Source organism: Rhinatrema bivittatum, chromosome 3 (genome assembly GCF_901001135.1).
Source record: "Rhinatrema bivittatum chromosome 3, aRhiBiv1.1, whole genome shotgun sequence".
NCBI classification, from domain to species: domain Eukaryota; kingdom Metazoa; phylum Chordata; class Amphibia; order Gymnophiona; family Rhinatrematidae; genus Rhinatrema; species Rhinatrema bivittatum.
The window spans coordinates 230,430,340-230,451,110 of NC_042617.1; the positions used below are offsets into that span (position 1 = coordinate 230,430,340).

General features: G+C 47.6%; 1 protein-coding gene across 21 annotated transcripts in view; it reads right to left on the bottom strand.

Annotated features, from left to right (window-relative positions):
- The window catches only part of AFDN (afadin, adherens junction formation factor), a 1,391,435-nt gene that overhangs the window by 155,013 nt on the left and 1,215,651 nt on the right, over positions 1–20,771 (bottom strand). For 10 of the 21 annotated variants that reach the window (XM_029594302.1, XM_029594301.1, XM_029594288.1 and 7 more), the window contains one exon: positions 4,355–4,390. The exons of the other annotated variants lie outside the window; for them this stretch is intronic. In XM_029594302.1, the coding sequence (XP_029450162.1) occupies positions 4,355–4,390 (36 nt within the window). The remainder of the gene's footprint in view (positions 1–4,354; positions 4,391–20,771) is intronic. 21 annotated transcript variants of the gene reach the window in all.

A 20,771-nucleotide genomic window follows, 5' to 3' on the forward strand; every position in this document is an offset into this window, starting at 1 on the left:
GTGGCTCAGTACCTGGCACCAATATCGGTGGGGATCACCTTGGTTTTTCGGATGGAGAGGGTGTTAGAGGCTCCTCTAGCCATGTCTTCTTCGCAAGCGGCTCGATAGCCATTGAAGCCGATGAGGGGTCGGTGCCGGCACTGGGAGTCGACTCTTGTCAGTGCCGGTGTCGGTGCTTCCCTCGGTGCTCGGGCCGGTCTTTCCCCAGCACCGAGGTAGACTATGTGGATGCCTTAGACAGAGAAGGTGACGGCGGTCACCGCTGCCCTGGTGCTCCCGGTGAAGTTTTATGACTAACTTCTTCAATGGTCCTGCCGGTGACGATTATGTGGACGCCGATCGAATCAACTTGATTTCGAACAGAGTCTCCATCTTGTTGAGGCGAGCCCGCCTACCCTTCGGAGTCATCTGAGCACAACTTGGGCAGTTAGACACGTCATGTGATGAGCCGAGGGACAGCACACAGGCATCATGTGGGTCGGTAATCGACAATGGTTCGGGGGCACTCCGGACATTTTCGGAAACCTGTTGCCATAATGGCAGAGGTTGAGGCCCAAAAACTGTCGATGGCCTGCGGACACCAAAAAAGGTGGGAGCGGGAATCAACCGGGAATAGTGAACTTACTCACCGAACGATGGAAAAACACTATCCCGATGGGAGACCCCTATGAGGGAATATTTTTGAAGTAAAATATTAATTTTTTTCCGTGAGGAAAAGTGTGTGAGAAATTCTTACAGAGCTCCTAACCACGAGGCAAACTGAAATGCGGAAAAAAATGAGACTGAAGGGAGACCCTTGTGGCTGCAGGGATCATGGCATGCTGGGCATGCTCAGTGTGTGTTGCATTCGTACCTGTTCTCACCCTTGTTCCATCCTCTCTACCTTAGTGGCGACTCCCTTTGGGCCTGACGGACAGATGCTGCCGCGGTTTCTCCTCGCCGTTCTTCCTGGAATCCCCGGGCTGGCCTGATGCTGCGGTTCAGCCATGTTCCTGATGACTTAAGGGCGCGCGCTCCAGAGTTTGTACCGGCAAGGGCGCGAACCTCGGCGGGCATACCCCCGTAGTGACGTCATCCGCTTCCACCTTAAAAGGTCTTTGCTTGCAACTATGAATCGAGTTAGCAAGGGGAATTCTTTCTCCGCTGCTCTGCCTCCACAAACTTACCTAGGGGTACCCGCTCCTCGGGGGCCCCGCTCTCTCTTCTTGATTTCAGATTGCTAAGACGGGATCCGGTACTCGCTCCACGAGGGCTTACGTCCCAGAATGCTCAGAAGACTCCTTACTACCTGGAAGCGATCGCAGACGTGAATACTGTGAGTTCTATTACAGACAGGAATCGGTACTCGCTCCACGAGGGCCTATGTTCCTAATCTCCGAAGACTCCCTTCTGTCTAAGACTTTATCGCAGGTACGGAGATCGTGAGTCATTACTGCAGATAGGAACCGGTACTCGCTCCATGAGGGCCCATGTTCCTAAATCCCTTTTCAACTCTCTTCTATATCAGAAGCTATCATATACCTATATCTTGTGAATTACTATTATAGATTGCAGATAGGAACCGATACTCGCTCCACGAGGGCCTATGTTCCTAAAACCCTCCAAAGACTCTCTTCTATTCCAGAAGCCATCTCATACACATATATTGCGAGTTCTCATTCCAGACTGCATATAGGAACCAGTACTCGCCTACGGCTCCTGTTCCTGAATATACTGAAGACTCTCTGTTGCATAGAAGCCATTACAGATATCTACAATTGTGAGTGTATTATCTACTACTGGTTATGTATCCAGCATACCCTGTCTACTCACTACCTATAGTCTTCTCTCTACAGCTCAGAAACCCAGAGACCGCAATTCCAGTATCTGAGGGACTTCAGCCCTGCCGGGTACATCAGCTCACTACTGCCACCTCTGGTGGTTCTACTTCCTGTCTAATAAAGAACTATCTGTCAGGCCAATACAGTAAAGTGCGGCCGCAGTTACCCTGCTTCTAACCCACTTTCTACTCACAATTTGGCCGCGTTAGTCCAACCCGCAATTCACTATCCCCTTTAACCCATCCTTATCGCCTCTTTAAATTAACTGGTAACCCTTTCCGCCTGCGGCAAGTATATGAGAGGTAAATGATCGGATTAGCTATTCCCTCCCATACAGTAACGCGCGGCCCGATTATCGCTTTTTAAACCTGCAGTTTTGCTGCTCGTTTAACCTGCTAATTTACCGCCTACCCCTACGTTAGTGTGGCGCGTCAGGCAAGCCGAGATGAAATTTCACGGGCCACGGAGCAGCCCCAGCCAGCCCCGCTTCACTGCCTGACCCCCTAACTCCCTGGGACAAGACCGAGCAAACTTTCCGCCAGCCCCCACTCACCTGCCCTGGCCGCGTCCATCTCCCGCGCTGACAGCTCCGGAGCAGCCCCAGCCAGCCCTGCTTCACTGCCTGACCCCCTAACTCCCCGGGACAATACCAAGCAAACTTTCCGCCAGCCCCCGCTCACCTGCCCTGGCCGCGTCCATGGATGCCGATCTCCTGCGCTGACAGCTCCTGAGCAGCCCCAGGGGCTGACTGACCCCCTAACTCCTCCCCCTCCAAGACTCCTTCCTCTCAACAGGCCAGGCCATCCTCTCCCTGAGCCCCAGCCACCCCCTGACTCCCCCCAAACTTTCCACCAGCCCCCACTCACCTGCCCTGGCCGCGTCCATCTCCCGCGCTGACAGCTCCGGAGCAGCCCCAGTCCTCTCTCCCCTCCTCCCGGGGGCAGCTGGCGGCGAGAGCCATGGGGAGCGCCCGATCCGCCCCGGGCTGCCGAAGCCGCTCTCGCCACCGCTGGCTGCCCCCGGGAGGAGGGGAGAGAGGACTGGGGCTGCTCCGGAGCTGTCAGCGCGGGAGATGGACGCGGCCAGGGCAGGTGAGCGGGGGCTGGTGGAAAGTTTGGGGGGAGTTGGGGGGGGGGAGTCAGGGGGTGGTTGGAGCTCAGGGGGAGGATGGCCTGGCCTGTTGAGAGGAAGGAGTCCTGGAGGGGGAGGAGTTAGGGGGTCAGTTAGGGGGGGTCAGTCAGCCCTTCTCCTGTATCCACTTCCTGGGACCTGTCATTTTAAATGTCATTTGAAATGACAGGTACCAGCGCACCCAGGATACTGTATAGGCGCTGTATAAGCGCCTATACAGTAAAATGGATTGCGCTTCATGGACGCGCGTTGGACACGGCTAGTATTTGCATGCAATTTTAATACAGTATCGAGCTGTAGGTGATTCGGACTGTGCGTGCGGCAAACGCGGGTTCACCCGGCACTAACCCACCTCCTTCTACCGCTCCTTACTGTATCGGCCTGTGTGTTTGTCTCCATTCTCCAGCCTAGCCGGTGGTCCCTCTCAGGATATCCTCCTGGGGGCACTGTCATCTGCCATCGGCCCAGGGATTCACCAATTTACTTTAAGTGTTCATTCTTTACACTACTAGAGCGGTATTATATGACTGCCACTCTGTGGGAAGCCAACCCACCACAGATCATTAACTCCACCTACGGAGTATTACAATTGTTAGCTCTTCCCCTTGTCAGGGTGATCCATAACAGATTGCTAACTCCCTGGTAGACTTATAACAGATTGCTACTCCTAGCAGCAGGGATTGATAACAGATTGTTAACTCCTCCCTCTCCAGGAGGAGATCCATAACAGATTGCTAACTACTCCCTCTACAGGAGGAGCATGATAACAGATTGCTAACTTTGAGCAGCAGATTTATAACAGTGTGCCAGTCAAAAGTTCTAGAAACTTTGACAGAAAAGTTTTCCGTGATAGGGCTCCGTCCAGTGACATCACCCACATGTGAGGACTACCATCTTGCTTGTCCTGGGTGAAAAAAACATTATTATATAAGGAGGGAACACCACTAACTTAATATTCTCAAGCTAATTAATTAAAAAATTTTAGGTATTAAAAAATAAATTTAACTCTCTCCACAAAAGTTTCCTTTATCAAAATATAGCATGCAAACATCAAATCTATATATATATATAGATATAAAAAGATATATCTAAATCTATCTATATATATATATATACATATACGCATATACACACAATTTCTTTTTAACTCACAACTGAAACACTAAACCAAAAGAGTTTAAACATAAGGCACAATAGTAAAGCCATTGCTTGGGAAAAAACCCAAAGAAAATTAACAGGCAACCCAATATTGCAATTAACAAGCCAAAGCATGCTTCCACGTATTGCAATGTGTCATAGATCCTCAAAACAAGACAAAGACAAAACATCAAATACAGTATTTATAACAACCCTACTCCCTGCCCCGCCCCCCCCCAAACAAGAGAAAGAAAAATAGAACATACCAAATCTAGAACAGAGATTGCTGGCATAGCAGTCTGCTGCAGGTGAGAAGGAAAAAGAAATATGTGGAGTGAAAAAAAAGTTAAGATTTGTTCTGCGCCATTCATGTTGCTGATTTACAATTCAGCTATTTTTGAAAAGTAGGATTAAAATAAAGCAGCAATGACAGACAGACTAGTGGAAAGCACCAGAAGTATGAAAAACTAATTACAAAGTAAAGTTTATGTAGGAATCTGATTGTATATTAGCTGCAACCTTTTAAAAGTTTAGTGGAGGATGTGTGACTCTCCAGGAGCAAGTTGCGCACGCCCTCTAGTCCCGCCCCGCCCACCGCCACTTTCATGCGTCCCGGGGGTTTACGCGCGTGGCTGGGCCTTTGAAAATTGGCCTGGCGCGCATAGGTGATTTAAAATCTGGCCCTTACTGTTTCTTTTACATATGCATAGGCTCAGCTCTCGTATTCTGCTGCAGGCACACAGCTATCCTGGTCCTCTTGTTTCTCTCCCCCACAATACCTCTTCCATCTTCGGCAACAATCGGAATGGGTTCTGCTTGCAGCCTGCCAGACCTCTTCCAACCATCAGCTGAGTGTGGGATGGGCCGCTCATGGCTTACTGGGCCTCTCACCAAATTCTGTGTGAACTAGTAAAATTCTGCGCTACACAGTTGTACAGAATTCCCCCTGGAGTACTCTGCCTCTCTACACCCCTGTAGCTTTGTATATAATGCGTGCAGAGTAGGCGTGCTCCACAGCTAAAAGTACTCCCTTGTAGTAAGAGCCGGAAAAGCACACGCAATCAGAGGAATACTACACAACTGAAAGCTAAGTGTATAATATACGTAGACATAGATATTGTGAACTATATTCTGACAGTAACAGCTACATCTCACCAGTATTAAGGTGATATGAGCCAACTGAAATGGCAAAAAGTCATGCAGATGTTTTAAATTAATTCAAATAAAGTAATCATAAAATTTACAATATAATGGTTTTTCCTATTTAATGTGCACAAATCCTACTTTACTTTTTTTCTTCACAAGTAACTGTTACGATAAATAGAATGAAGATAAAAATGAATAATATTACTCAGTTTGCTTTAAGGACAGATAGCTTTTAAAAAAGTTTCAAAATATGCTAGAAAATGTTTATGCTGTATGTAGCATGCTGTTAAGTAAGCGTTTGTACATATATATCTATATATATATCTATATCTATCTATATTTTCCCATTGATAGCAGGGCTGAATTAGCCATGCTGTCATGGGATCTGTCAATCAGGTCCGGGAGGCGGAGCGTGTCAAAGCAGAGATTAGAGTTTTGCTCTCTGCGGCTGCGCGTGTGTTCCCATGCAGGAAAGTAACGGAATCTCCTCAGTCTGTTTTTTCAGTGAGCGGGATCGCACGCGGAGCTGTTCTTCTCTTCAGCGTTAAAAAATAGAAATGTCAAAATCAGGGTTTAAACCCTGTAATTGCGGTAAGGTAATGTCGGTCACGGATGGCCATGACTGATGTTACCGATGTCTGGGGCCAGATCACAATTGTGAGGATTGTGAGCATTGTTCAAGAATGTCTCCGAGAGCCCTGAAACAACGGGCCTACAGACGTCAGAAACTTTTTGCCTCATCGGAACCATCGGAGGCTCATTCGTCACCTGGCCCTGCTTCTTTACAGGCTCCCTCAAAAAAGAGGGCATCGTCGTGGGATCCTCAATCCTCCAAATTTGGAGGTAAGGACTTGGTGAACCAGCAAGGGCCATTGGATTTTAAAAAATCCACAGACCCAGAAATGCCGGCGAAGAGACATTGGCGCCAAACATCCAAGCGCCTAAAACTTCTGCGTCTAAGATGCCTTATGCGCATAACGTGAAGAAGGCGCATGGCACTTCTGCGCTTGAAGAGGTATTCGCGCACAAGACGACTGTGCGCACAATGCCGAAGACACTTGGGCGCAGGGCGCCGAAAGACCCTGCGCGCGCGGCGCAGAAGTACCCTGCGCGCACGGCGCCGAAGTACCCTGTGCGCAGGGCACCGAAGATTTCTGCGCGCACGGCGCAGGACATGTCTGTACGCATGGCGCCGATGACTCCTGTGCGCATGGACCAAAAAAGATATGCGCACAAGTTTAGTTGTGCGCACAACCCCAAATCGGCGCACAAATCACCAGATCATGGGTTAAAGCGACGACGTGGACATTCCAGAAGATATTATTCCATCTCTCCATCGCTAACCCCACCTCGTTCAGGTACTTCCCTCTCTTCGAGAGCTACTTCAACAGAGTATACAATAAAACGTAGAAAGCGATCACCGTCTTCACGTACAAATCATACAGACTCGTCGTCACACTATTATCATAAGCACTCACGGCACTCCCACCACAGAAAGTCTGAACAAAGGAGTGCAACATGGGAAGTAAGCCCTTCGACTTCTAAATCATCTCATGTACCAACTTCAAACACCTTCTCCCACAGAGAGGTAATATAAGTTGATTCCTCTAACACTTCTACAGCTTCGGAGGATTCAATGCACACAATCTGTGGAAAGAAACAGAAAATCCATAAAGTGTCTAGTAATTTACCTCAAACCATTCCAATGCAACCGAAAGCATGTGAGTCACAAGAACCAGATGGGCGGACAATAATGCCCCCTCGTACAAAAGAGGCATTTTTATCAATTGTCATAGTCTTTGGCAGGATTTTATGAAACACTTCAGTCATCCTTCAAAATGTCTAATCTTGCCTCTGTCAGTTCTCCGGAACATAAGACACAGACTGACAGAGAACCGTCGGTGGAGCCTCCTACATCTCCTATAGTCAACCGACCAACTTCACCGATTTATAAACAGGATACATCTTTTGATTCTCCTTCACCACAAACATCCCCATCATCATCTACGGGACTCCCGTCGGATCCACAGGAACAACCTCAGGAGCCGTATTCCCCTCCAGAAGACCTTACATACCCAAAATTTCTGGAACAATTGGGTACAATACTGCATCTAGAGGTCCAAAAAGAGACAGACCCCAGATCAGAAACCCTTGGTCTTCTAAAGATTTTTGATACTCCAGGGGAACCAACATCTCTTCCACCACAAGAAATCCTGCACTCCGTCTTGCAAAAATCCTGAGAAACACCTTTCGCAATCTCAGCAGTATCCAGGAAGACGGACATAAAATTCCGTATGAGGAGAACATCACCGTACTCTATACCACAATTACCTCATGCTTCAATTGTGGTAAATCGGTGATGCAAAGATTTAAGAAAACGAAGTCGCATTCCTCATACCTACCAGGGAAAGACAACAAATATTTGGATGAGTTTGGCAGGAAAATATACCATAATTCCATGTTGAGTACCCGAATTATGCACCATCAAATTTACATGGTACAATACCTATATGAGTGCATACAAGCTATAAAAGGGATGTTATCTTCGACTGCAGGTCAGATACCACCCCCTCTTCATGACTTGGAAGAATGTTCGCGACACCTTTTGAGGTCAATCTATGAAGCATATGCAACATCTTCCAGAGCATCTGCAACAGCTATTGCAGCCCGAAGACTAGCATGGTTACGCTCAATTTCGATACGTGAAGATTTACATGAGAAACTAACAAACCTCCCATGTACAGGAGATAACCTGTTCGGGGAACAATTTCAGGACACAGTAGGTAAACTGAAGGAGGAAGCTCTAGTAGTACAATCATTAACATCACAACCTCATTATTCGACTACACGTCGTTATATGGGATCTACTCATCGGCAATCATATGCCAGGAGACCTTACAGGTTTTACCAGTCCTTTCGTACACAGACATACCCTTCTTACCAGCGACCTGCTCCACAACAAAATACCTCTAACCAACCAGAGGTAAAACACGTAACCAGAGACAGCAGGCTCAACAGCCGGCTACTACAGTAAAATAGACTCCATCTTTTTAATTATCCAGCCACCATCACAGCATCAGGCATCACCCGGCAGCCTGGGAAAGGATAACATCCGATCAGTGGGTTTTGGAGATAGTACGACACAGTTACCAACTCCAGTTTGTCACAAAACCCACATTATCTCATCTTTCCACTCTCAAGACTCACGACTTCCAACCACAATTGGGGGGAGGAAATTGCTTTGCTTCGCATACAACAAGCAATTCGACAAATTTTCCTGGGAAACCAATCAGTAGGATTTTATTCCCCATATTTCCTCATACCCAAGAAGTCGGGTGGCCTTCGTCCCATACTAGACCCAAGGGAACTGAACAAATTTCTCAAAGAGAAATTCAAAATGGTATCGTTGAAATCAATCCTTCCTCTGATTCAAACCAACGATTGGATGTGTTCCATCGATCTGAAGGATGCCTACACACACATTCCAATCCATCCATCCTCGTGGCGTTACCTATGCTTTCCCTACAGACATCAACACTACCAGTACAAAGTTCTCCCCTTTGGACTATCAGCTGCACCCAGAGTCTTCACCAAATGCATGGTTGTGGTGGTGGCTTATCTCAGACAACAAGGTATAACCATCTTCCCATATCTGGATGATTGGCTCATAATTGCCCCAGCTCCAAACATCTTACTCGATCACCTCCATCAGGTGATACAATGCTTACAGGAGTTAGGAGTGGTGATCAATTTTCAGAAATCACACATACAACCCACACAACAACTACAATTCATAGGAGCATGCCTGGACACCACTTGCAACCGGGCATACCTACCAAACAACAGAATATCACACTTCCGTCACCTTCTACACGAATTGACCCTTACTCAGAAACCTTCAGCGAGACAAGTTCTAGTAGTCCTAGGCAACATGGCGGCGGCTATTTTCACAGTTCCCAACACCAGGCTACACATGAGATGCCTGCAATGGGGTTTGAAACGTCAATGGAAACAACACTCACAACCATTGACACAAAGTATCGTTGACCTCCGAGATGAGGAAAGACATAACATGGTGGCTCCTGGACTCCACCCTGTCCAAAGGCGCATTGTTCAGCTCCTCTCCTCACAATGCAGTCTTAACCACAGATGCGTCTCGCAAGGGCTGGGGGGGCACACCTCGAGATTTACGAAACACAAGGGTTATGGACAATCTTGGAAATATTCGAACACGCTCACAAAAATTGCATACATCTACAAGCAACTTACTTACCAGGAGTAGCGAATACAAGAGTGGACAGGCTAAGCCGCATCTTTCATCCTCACGAATGGGCACTCAATACAGAAATAGCCCAAGACATATTCATGCACTGGGGGACACCTGCAATAGATCTCTTTGCAATGGAGATCAATGCTCAAGCTCCCAAATTCTGTTCGATAAAACCAAGCCAATTCAGGATCGCTCAAGATGCCTTTTTCATTCCGTGGACGACAGGCCTCCTGTACGCCTTTCTTCCCATACCACTCATAACAAGGACAATTCAAAAGTGCATAGCAGGCAAAGCTCATAAGAACATAAGAACATAAGAAAATGCCATACTGGGTCAGACCAAGGGTCCATCAAGCCCAGCATCCTGTTTCGAACAGTGGCCAATCCAGGCCATAAGAACCTGGCAAGTACCCAAAAACTAAGTCTATTCCATGTAACCATTGCTACTGGCAGTGGCTATTCTCTACGTGAACTTAATAGCAGGTAATGGACTTCTCCTCCAAGAACTTATCCAATCCTTTTTTAAACACCGCTATACTAACTGCACGAACCACATTCTCTGGCAACAAATTCCATAGTTTAATTGTGCGTTGAATAAAAAAGAACTTTCTCCGATTAGTTTTAAATGTGCCCCATGCTAACTTCATGGAGTGCCCCCTAGTCTTTCTACTATCCGAAAGAGTAAATAACCGATTCACATCTACCCGTTCTAGACCTCTCATGATTTTAAACACCTCTATCATATCCCCCCCCTCAGTCGTCTCTTCTCCAAGCTGAAAAGTCCTAACCTCTTTAGTCTTTCCTCATAGGGGAGTTGTTCCATTCCCCTTATCATTTTGGTAGCCCTTCTCTGTACCTTCTCCATCGCAATTATATCTTTTTTGAGATGCGGCGACCAGAATTGTACACAGTATTCAAGGTGCGGTCTCACCATGGAGCGATACAGAGGCATTATGACATTTTCCGTTTTATTCATCTGAATAACTCATCGCCCCGGCCTGGCCGAGGCAATCATGGCACAGTTTCCTTCTCCGACTATCCATCATGGCTACTGAATCAAGATCTTCTATGCCAAGATCAAGGGGCGCTTCTACACCCGCTACACTCATCTCTACACTTGACAGCATGGAGATTGAGAGGCTCCTTTTAACAGAACAGGGAGTTTCCACTTTGGCACAATTCATTTTGTTAGAATCCAGGAAACTCTCAACCAGGATAAATTATAACTATAAATGGAAACGCTATTCTACCTGGTGCACTTCCAAAGGGATGCTACCATTGGACTGCTCACCTGAATTGCTCATTGATTATCTACATACACTATATGTAGCTGGTCTAGCAACATCATCCATCAGAGTTCATCTCAGCCATAGGTGCCTATCATAGACCAGTTAATATTTCTATATCCAATCACCCATTACTATCTCGTTTCATCAAGGGGTTAATGCACCTTCGTCCTCCGATCTCTAAGCCTGCGATTCCATGGAACCTCAATACAGTTCTGGAACAGCTTATGCTTTTCCCGTTCGAACCCACGGACTCGGCACATATTAAATACCTCACATGGAAAGTTGTATTTCTCGTTGCAGTAACATCAGCACGAAGAGTTAGAGAATTACAGGCCTTGGTCCATTATTCACCATATCTGCAGTTTCATCATCAAAAAGTAGTTCTCCGAACTCACCCATCCTTTTCTACCAAAAGTGATTTCTCAATCAAACCATGGAATTACCCACTTTTTTCCCTAAACCTCATGCAAATGAAAGGGAAAAACTACTGCACACACTAGATTGTAAAAGAGCCTCAGCATACTATAAACAGAGAACAAACTCGGACTCCCGTGTTTCTAAACTCTTTGTCTCCTTTGACTCAAAGGCACCTGGATTACCAGTAGCTAAACGCACCATCTCCAGCTAGATAGCGCAGTGCATCAGATTCTGTTATGACAAACAGAAACTACAACTACATTCAGAGCCTAAAGCTCACCAAGTCACAGCAGTAGCAACCTCATTGGCACACCTAAAGAATGTGCAACCCATAGACATTTGTAAGGCAGCTACATGGTCATCGCTTCATACCTTCACATCTCACTACTGCCTTGATCAACAGGCAGCCACTGATGCGAAGATAGGACAAGCAATCCTGCAATCTCTATCCTCATATCCATGGTGACCGCCACACTGTCAAAGATCACGTACAAATACATATATCATACACAACGTGATCGGGAGCTTGGGACTCCCATGACAGCATGGCTAATTCAGCCCTGCTATCGACGGGAAAAAGCAAGTTTGCTTACCGTAAACGGTGTTTCCATAGATAGCAGGATGAATTAGCCATGCTGACCCACCCTCCTCCCTGGCAGTCACCTAGTCTTCAATACACTATAGCTTAATTACAGACTGAGGAGATTCCGTTACTTTCCTGCGCGGGAACACACGCGCAGCCGCAGAGAGCAAAAATCTAATCTCTGCTTTGACAAGCTCCGCCTGCTGGACCTGATTGACAGATCCCATGACAGCATGGCTAATTTATCCTATCTATGGAAACACCGTTTACGGTAAGCAAACTTGCTTATATATACACATACACACATATCTATATATATATCTATCTATGTATACATATTGTATTTGTATATATTTCAATGTATATAAAATCCAGTATTCTAGGTCACACTATCCAGTATTCTAGGTCACTTACAATAACAGATACATAAAAACATATTTAAAACTTTTGCTCAACGAGCAAAACTTAACACATTTTCAATCATTCAAGAACTACTGGAAGCATAGTTTGAAATACATTTGATACCTAACGCTTTAGGGTCAGTTTTGTGTCTATTGCCATCAGCTGCCCTGACCCCTTGCTGAAAGATGTTTGAAGGCAAGAAGCTTTTAAATGAAATCACAATGCTATATGGCTGTACATGTTAAACCTATACTATACTTGCACAAAAGCCAGAATCTGTTACTTTCAACTGACCCTTCAATTAGATCTACTGAAGAAATGCTTTGAAATTACCTTTCTTCAGAGCAAAGAGACTAAAGCTATCTTTGCTCACTATTCAGAAGAAAGACCACCTTGTGCAATCAGATGTGCAATGTTGAGATTACTTACCGGATAATCTTCTTTTCCTTAGTGTAGACAGATGGACTCAGAACGAATGGGTATAGTATGCTCGTGCTAGCAGTTGGAGATGGATATGACGTCAGCACGGGTATATATTTATTTTATTTTATTTATTTAACACTTTTTTATACCGACCTTCATAGTAATAACCATATCGGATCGGTTTACATTTAACAAGGGTATAACTGTAGCGTAACTAAAGAAGATTAAACAAAAGAAATGAATAAGGCAAAGTTACATTCAACAAGGATAAAGAACTTGGAAGCTTATGTAGCTGGAAGGAAATAAAGGTGGTAATAATTAAGAAATACAATAGAGGATGCGGGTTAAAGCTTAAAAGTGCTTTAACCTACAGGTGCCATAGTCCCTTGTTCATGAAGATCAAAGGCCATCGTCCAAGTAAGAGAAGGGCAACTAGTGATTGTCTGGGGGATCCCCGAAAGCTTGGTGAAAGAGCCACATCTTGAGTTTTTTTCTGAAAGTTAAAAGGCAGGGTTCCAATCTGAGGTCTGAAGGGATATTATTCCAGATAGATGGGCCTGCGATCGAAAACGCTCGGTCTTTGGTCGAGGAGAGGCATGTGGCTTTAGTCGGGGGAAATTTCAGAGTTCCTTTGTGAATATCTCTAGTTGGTCTGTTGGAGGAGTGTAGATTGAAGGGGAATTCAAGATTGAGTTGAAGTTGATGGTGGATGAATTTGTGAATTAGGGTGATTGATTTGTATAATATTCTAAAATTCACTGGTAACCAATGTAGGTTTCTGAGAATGGGAGAGATGTGTTCACCTCGGCTGGTGTTGGTCAGCAATCTCGCTGCGGCATTTTGTATCATCTGCAGTGGTTTGGTGGTAGATTTGGGGAAGCCTAGGAAGAGGGCACTGCAGTAGTCAATCTTAGCGAATAGCAACGCTTGGAGGACTGTCCTGAAGTCATAGAAGAATAGGAGTGTTTTTAGACGTTTTAGAACCTGTAGTCTGTAGAAGCAGTCTTTGGATGTGGTGTTGACCATTTTCTTTAGGTTTAGTCGATTATCTAGAATTACCCCAAGGTCTCTGACATGAGTATGGGTGATGTGGGCGTTGTGTGGGGAAGGAAGGGGAAGTTTTCTTCGTTTGAAAAGATAAGGAGGAGCTCTGTTTTTGAGGCATTGAGGACCAAGTTTAGGCTGTTGAGAAGACTGGTGATAGATAGGAGGCAGTTATTCCAATGAGAGAGAGCTTTTGAGATAGAACCTGTTATAGGGATTAGAATCTGTACGTCGTCTGCATACAGATAATGAATTAGATTGAGATCAGTTAGTAATTGGCAAAGGGGGAGGAGGTAGATGTTAAAGAGGGTTGGGGATAAGGAGGATCCTTGTGGTACACCAAGAGTGGACTTCGTTAAAGGTGACTCTTTATTATTGATTTTGACTTTAAAGTTTCTATTGCTGAGGAAGGACTTGAACCAACTGTGGGCTGATCCAGAGATACCGATATCTGTTAGGCGATCCAGAAGGATGGAATGGTTGACGGTGTCAAATGCCGCCGAGATGTCTAGCAGGACTAATAAAAAGGAGTAGCCTTTGTCTAAACCCATTATAATATGGTCTGTAAGAGAAATGAGGAGGGTTTCAGTGTTGCGTGATTTGCGGAAACCATATTGTGAAGGGTATAGGATGTTGTGATCTTCTAGATACTCTGAAAGCTGGGTGTTTACCAGTTTCTCCGTTAGTTTGGCTAAGAATGGGAGATTAGAGATGGGTCTGAAATTGGCTGGATCATTAGGGTCTAGATTGTGTTTCTTAAGGAGGGGTTTGAGAGAAGCGGTTTTTAGTCTGTCTGGGTATATCCCTTGAGTTAGAAAGCAGTTTATGATACTTGTCAGAGGTCCTGAGATCGTGTCTGGGATGAGAAGCAAGAGTTTTGACGGGATATTATCTGCTGGGTGGCTGGATGGTTTCTGTCTTTTTAGGAGGGATTCGATCTCTTTGGTGGAGATTGAGTCAAAATTGTCAAGCTTGGCTCTCAAAGGGGAATGAGGATTCTTGCCTGAAGTGAGAGGTGTCGTAGTTGGAGGTAGGAGGGCAAGCGTATTTGAGATCTTCTGTTGAAAAAATGTAGCAAGCTCATTAGCCTTGGATAGAGCTTGTTCGTCTGGAATAGGCGGAGGGGTTGATTTAGTGATTTGTGTTACGTATGGGAACAGTGCTTGGGCATTATATTGGAGATGGTGTATTTTGTTGGAATAGAATTCACTTTTTGTTAGTAGAATAGAAGTCCTGTAGTGATGTAGAAATCCTTTGTAAGCTGAAAGGGTAGCTGGGTTGGGGGTTTTGCGCCATCTATTTTCCTTGTGACGTAGGTCCTGTTTCATTTGTTTTGGTTCAGGTGTGAACCAGGGTTGGTTACCTTTTTTTGTGGGATTGATTGTTTTGGAGGCAATTGGGCACAATTTGTTTGCAACTGCTTCCGTAATCTTATGTCAGGAGGAAAGGGCTGAGTCAGGATTGGATAGGTCTAGGTTAGTGAGTTCCTTGGAGAGTTGATCACTAAGTATATCGGATGGGCATGATTTCCTGAATTGAATGTTAGAAAGGTGAGGTGAGGTGTGTGTCTGTTTGTATGTGGAGAAGGAGGATTCTATCAGAAAATGATCTGACCAGGGGATTGGGTTACAAGAGGGTTCTATTGTTGCCGAGAAGGTAGAATTCATGAATATTAGATCCAGAGTGTGTCCTGCTTTATGAGTAGGGCTGTTGATGGTCTGAGTGAATCCCATTGCTCTGAGAGTGGTGAGGAGGGCTTCACAATTCGAGGAACGAGGTATAGCGTCAGTATGGAGGTTAAAGTCACCCATGATCATAGTTGGGAGGTCTGAGTTGATATGTTTCACAATGGATTCTATGAGGGGCGAGGGGTCTGTTTCAAGAACTCCAGGCGGAGCGTAGACTAACAATAGTTGTAGTTGTTTTGATATGACTAGACCCAATTCCAATTTGGACTCAGTCTTGATTGAATGTGCGGTTAGCCTGAGTTCTTTCTTGGTAGCTAGAAGAAGACCGCCTCCTCTTTTTTTGTGTCTGTGAAAGGTGAAGATGTCATATATATGAGTAGGTAGTTGGTTGATTAGAGCAATGTCCGAGTTTTTTAACCAGGTTTCTGTGATTGCACAGATGTCTGGGTTGGTATCTAGGAGGTAGTCGTTGAGGATGTGTGTCTTTTTAGTTAGGGATTGCGCATTGATAAGGGTTACTGAGAGTAGCGTGAGGCCTAGTAGTTGGTTCAATGGAGAGGTCATGATTGGAATAATTATTTTTTGTATGACGTTCTCCCACAGGAAGCGTAGCAACTCAGTAATCTTCCTTGCAAAAGCTGTTATGGATGTATGTGTACTGACGATCAATGAATTAGTGAAACAGGATTCCCCTGACCGATTGATAGGAGCTGGAGACTACCAGCATTCACAACCGGAAGGCGTCGACACCTGGCAAAGGGGACGCTCTTAAGTAAGAAAATGACATGGCCTACCTGGAATCGGTGAAACCCATGTATACTGGGCAGCCGGGCGGGATGCTGAGTCCATCTGCATACACTAAAGAAAAGGAGATTATCAGGTAAGTAATCTCAACATTTCCTAGCGTGTAGCAGATGGACTCAAAACAAATGGGATGTACAAAAGCTACTCCCGGACTGGGCGGGAGGCTGCCAGAGGACCGTGTAGGATCGCCCTCGCAAATGCTGTGTCCTCCCAGGCCTGGATGTCCAGACGATAGAATCTGGAGAAGGTATGGAGGGAGGACCACGTCGCCGCTTTACATATCTCTGCAGGCGACAGCAGCTTCATGTCTGCCCAAGAGGCCGATTGTGCTCTGGTAGAATGAGCCTTGACCTGTAGAGGCGGTGGTTTTTCTGCCTCTACGTAGGCTGCCTTGATAACTTCTTTAATCCAGCGGGCGATGGTTGGCCGTGAGGCCGCTTCCCCTTGCTTTTTCCCGCTGTGCAGGACGAACAGGTGGTCCGTCTTTAGTACTGCTTCTGACATTTCCAGGTATCTGGACAGCAGTCTGCCGATGTCGAGATGGCGTAGCAGTCGACCTTCTTCCGACTTCTTCAAACCTTCCATGGTAGGCAAGGATATGGTTTGGTTGAGGTGGAAGTGTGAGACCACTTTGGGTAAAAAGGATGGAACTGTGCGAAGATGGATAGCCTCTGGAGTGATTCTGAGAAATGGATCACGGCAGGACAGTGCTTGTAGCTCCGAGATGCGGCGTGCTGAGCTTACAGCCAGCAGGAACACCATCTTCAAGGTTAACAAACGGAGAGACAGGCCTCGAAGGGGCCTGAAGGCTGATCCCGCCAATACTAGGTTGAGGTTCCACAAGGGCACTGGCCACTTCAGTGGCGGGCGAATGTGTTTGACTCCTTTCAGGAAACGTGAAACGTCTGGGTGTTTCGCAATGGTGTTGCCGTCACTCCTGGGACCATAGCAAGACAGCGCTGCTATCTGAACCTTGATGGAGCTGAGGGACAGACCCTTCTGAAGTCCCTCTTGTAGGAAGTCCAAAATGATAGGAATCTTAGCGGCATGCGAATTGGTGCTGCGGGAGTCGCACCAGGCTTCAAAAATTCTCCAGATCCTGATATATGTGAGCGATGTGGAGAACTTGCGTGCTCGGATGAGTGTATCTATTACCGGCTACGAGTATCCTCTTTTCTTCAGTTTAGCCCTCTCAATGGCCAGACCCTAAGAGAGAATTGAGCTGGATTCTCGTGGAGGATGGGGCCTTGCCGTAGCAGGTCCCTGTAGGGAGGCAGAGGTAGAGGAACCCCTGCCAGTAGTCTTCTCATGTCTGCGTACCAGGGTCTTCTTGGCCAGTCCGGGGCCACTAGAAGAACTAGGCCTCTGTGTTGCTGAATCCTGTGTACAATGGCGCCCAGCAGGGGCCACGGAGGAAAGGCGCATAGCAGGATCCCCTAAGGCCACGGCTGTACCAGGGCATCGATCCCCTGGGCTCGAGGATCCCGCCTGCGGCTGAAATACCTGGGAACTTGAGCGTTGGAACTGTCTGCTAATAGGTCCATGGCTGGCGTCCCACATTGATCCACAATTAGCTGAAAGGCTGTGGGTGACAGCTGCCACTCCCCCGAGTTTAGGCTTTCTCTGCTGAGGAAGTCTGCCGTCGTGTTGTCCTTCCCGGCGATGTGGACGGCGGAGATGTCCCGGAGATTTGCTTCTGCCCAAATCATCAGGGGAGTCACTTCTAGGGACACTTGTTGGCTTCTGGTTCCGCCCTGTCGATTGATGTATGCCACCGTGGTGGCGTTGTCTGACATCACTCTGACCGCTCTGTCGCGAGGTCTGTGGGCAAATCGCAGGCACTCTAACCTGACTGCCCGTGCCTCTAGGCGGTTGATGTTCCACCTTGACTCTTCTCTGGTCCACTGCCCTTGGGCGGTGAGTTCCTCGCAGTGTGCTCCCCATCCGTTCAGGTTGGCATCTGTGGTGAGCAGAATCCAGGTTGGGGAGGACATTCTTGAGCCCCGGCTCATGTGGCCGGGCTGTAACCACCACCGCTGATTCCGCACTCCAGACGGCAGAGGTAGGTGTATGGTGTAGTTCTGCGATCGTGGGCTCCATCGAGATAGAAGGGCGCGTTGCAATGGTCTCACATGAGCCCTCGCCCATGGCACCATCTCCAGAGTGGATGCCATGAGGCCGAGGACCTGAAGGTAATCCCGAGCTGTGGGCCGACTGGCGCTCAGCAAGACCTGCAGATGATTCCGGAGTTTTGACTTTCTCTTGGAGGTCAAGCTGACCTTGTCTGCTTGGGTGTCGAATTGGACTCCTAGGTATTCCAGCGACTGGGACGGACGTAGGGAGCTCTTGTTTATGTTGACTACCCATCCTAGGTTTTCCAGAAGAGCTATAACTCTGTTGGTTGCCCGGTGGCTCTCCTCCGGTGACTTTGCCCTGATCAGCCAATCGTCCAGGTAGGGATGGACGAGAATTCCTTCCTTCCTGAGTGCCGCCGCCACTACTATGACCTTGGTAAAGATCCGTGGCGAGGTGGCTAACCCGAAGGGTAAAGCTCGGAACTGGAAGTGCTGATTCAGGACTTTGAAGCGTAAATAGCGCTGTTGATCCCGATGGATTGGGATATGTAAATAGGCTTCCGACAGATCTAGGGAGGTGAGAAACTCCCCTGGCTGTACTGAGTTCTTGACAGACCATAGAGTTTCCATGCGAAAGCTGCGGACCCGTAGGTGTCTGTTGACTGACTTGAGGTCCAGGACGGGCCTGAAAGTGCCCTCCTTCTTGGGTACTATGAAATAAATGGAATAATGACCAGAATTCATCTCTCCTGCAGGCACTGGGATTATGGCGTTTAGGGCCAGGAGCCTCTGTAAGGTCACTTCTAGTGCCGCTTTCTTGAGTGGTGAACAAGGAGATTCCAGAAACTTGTTCGGCGGAAGCCGAAGGAAATCCAGGTAATATCCTTCTCGGATGATGGCGAGGACCCACTGGTCCAAAGTGATCTCGACCCACCTGCAGTAGAAGAGGGTTAGCCTGCCTCCTATGGCTGCTACCCCCGGATGGGTCGGCTGATTGTCATTGTGGATTGCGGCCGGGGCCAGAACTCGAGCCGGTTCTCTTCTTGTTGTGCTTAGCCCGAAAGGGCTGGTTCCTGGCCTGGGAACGAGGTGCTCAATAGCGAGTCCTGTAAGGGTTGAAGCGCTGAGAATTTCTACCTCTGGATGGTCTAGAAAAAGAACGCTGGCTCCTCCTCGACCTGTCTTCTGGTAGACGGGGTAATGGAGAGGCACCCCATTTAGTAGCCCGGTTCTCGAGATCGCTGCCGAACAGTAGGGAATCCTTAAAGGGCATTCTTGTGTCTTGGAGGCTGAGTAGGCCACCCAATTATGTAGCCAAAGCTGTCTCTTGGCTGCCACTGAGGAGGACACTCCCTTGGCTGCCGTACGGACGAGGTTGGAGGCTGCGTCAGTGAGAAATGCGAGAGCTGATTCCATGTCTTGTCCCTGGGTGGTGTTTCTCTCTTGCGATAAACAGGAACGCGTCACCACGGTGCAGCAGGTCGCGATTCGTAGGGACATGGCTGCTACCTCAAAGGCTTGTTTCAAAATGGTGTCCATGCGTCGGTCATGCGAATCCTTGAGGGCCGTTCCCCCCTCAACCGGAATGGTGGTGTGCTTCACTATTGCGTTAACTATGGCGTCTACCTTGGGGCACGCCAGCAGCTCCTTGGACGCCGGATCCAGAGGGTACATGCCTGCCAAGGCCCGACCCCCTTTGAATGAGGCCTCCGGTGCCTTCCATTCCAGATCAATTAGCTGCTGTGCTGCTTGTAGGAGGGGAAAATGGTGAGCCATTTGGCACAGGCCCTCTAACAGGGGGTTCATTTTGGGCCCCCCTGGGGCGTCCTGGCCCGGAATGGCCAGTTCCGATAGGCATTGTGAGACCAGGCCTGAAAGATCCTCTTTCCGAAAGAAGCGCCTCATGGTCCGGTATGGTTCTATCTCCGAGGGAAGTTCACCCACCTCGGAGGGCTCCTCATATTCCTCGGAGCAATCCAAATCCCCATAATCGGGGCTGTCGGGTGGCGAGTGGCTGCGCCTAGGTCTCGAGGGTCTAGGGGCCGGATCAACCGGGACGGAAAGACCCATTCGAGGAGCAGACTGCATCTGGACAAAGGCGTAAATCCCCTTGAATAATTCCACCCAGGAAAGCGAAGCCGGATCTGGCCGTAGGGGCACCTGGTCTCTCGGGTTCCCTGGCTGCTCGCCGCGGCCCGCTAAGTCCTGTGTGCTCCCTGAGGAACCGCTGGGCTGGGACCGGTCCCGTCCAGGAACTCCCATGGCCTCCTCACATTGGGCACATAGTGAGTCTGCTTCCTCGCTCTGTGTGGCTCTGAGGTTGCATGCTGAGCAGAGGCTTAGAGCTTTCATGCCTGATTCTGGAGGTGCCGGCTCCGCGGATGCCTGGGCTCTCTTATGCTCCCCATTCGCCTGAAATTCGGTGTCGCCCAATGATGCGCGCCTAACCAGTGCGCGTAACAGCAGGCGCCTAGAGTGGGCGTCTTATAATATGCGCCTATGAACGGGCATCTTATAAATGTGTGCCTTACAATGTGCGCCT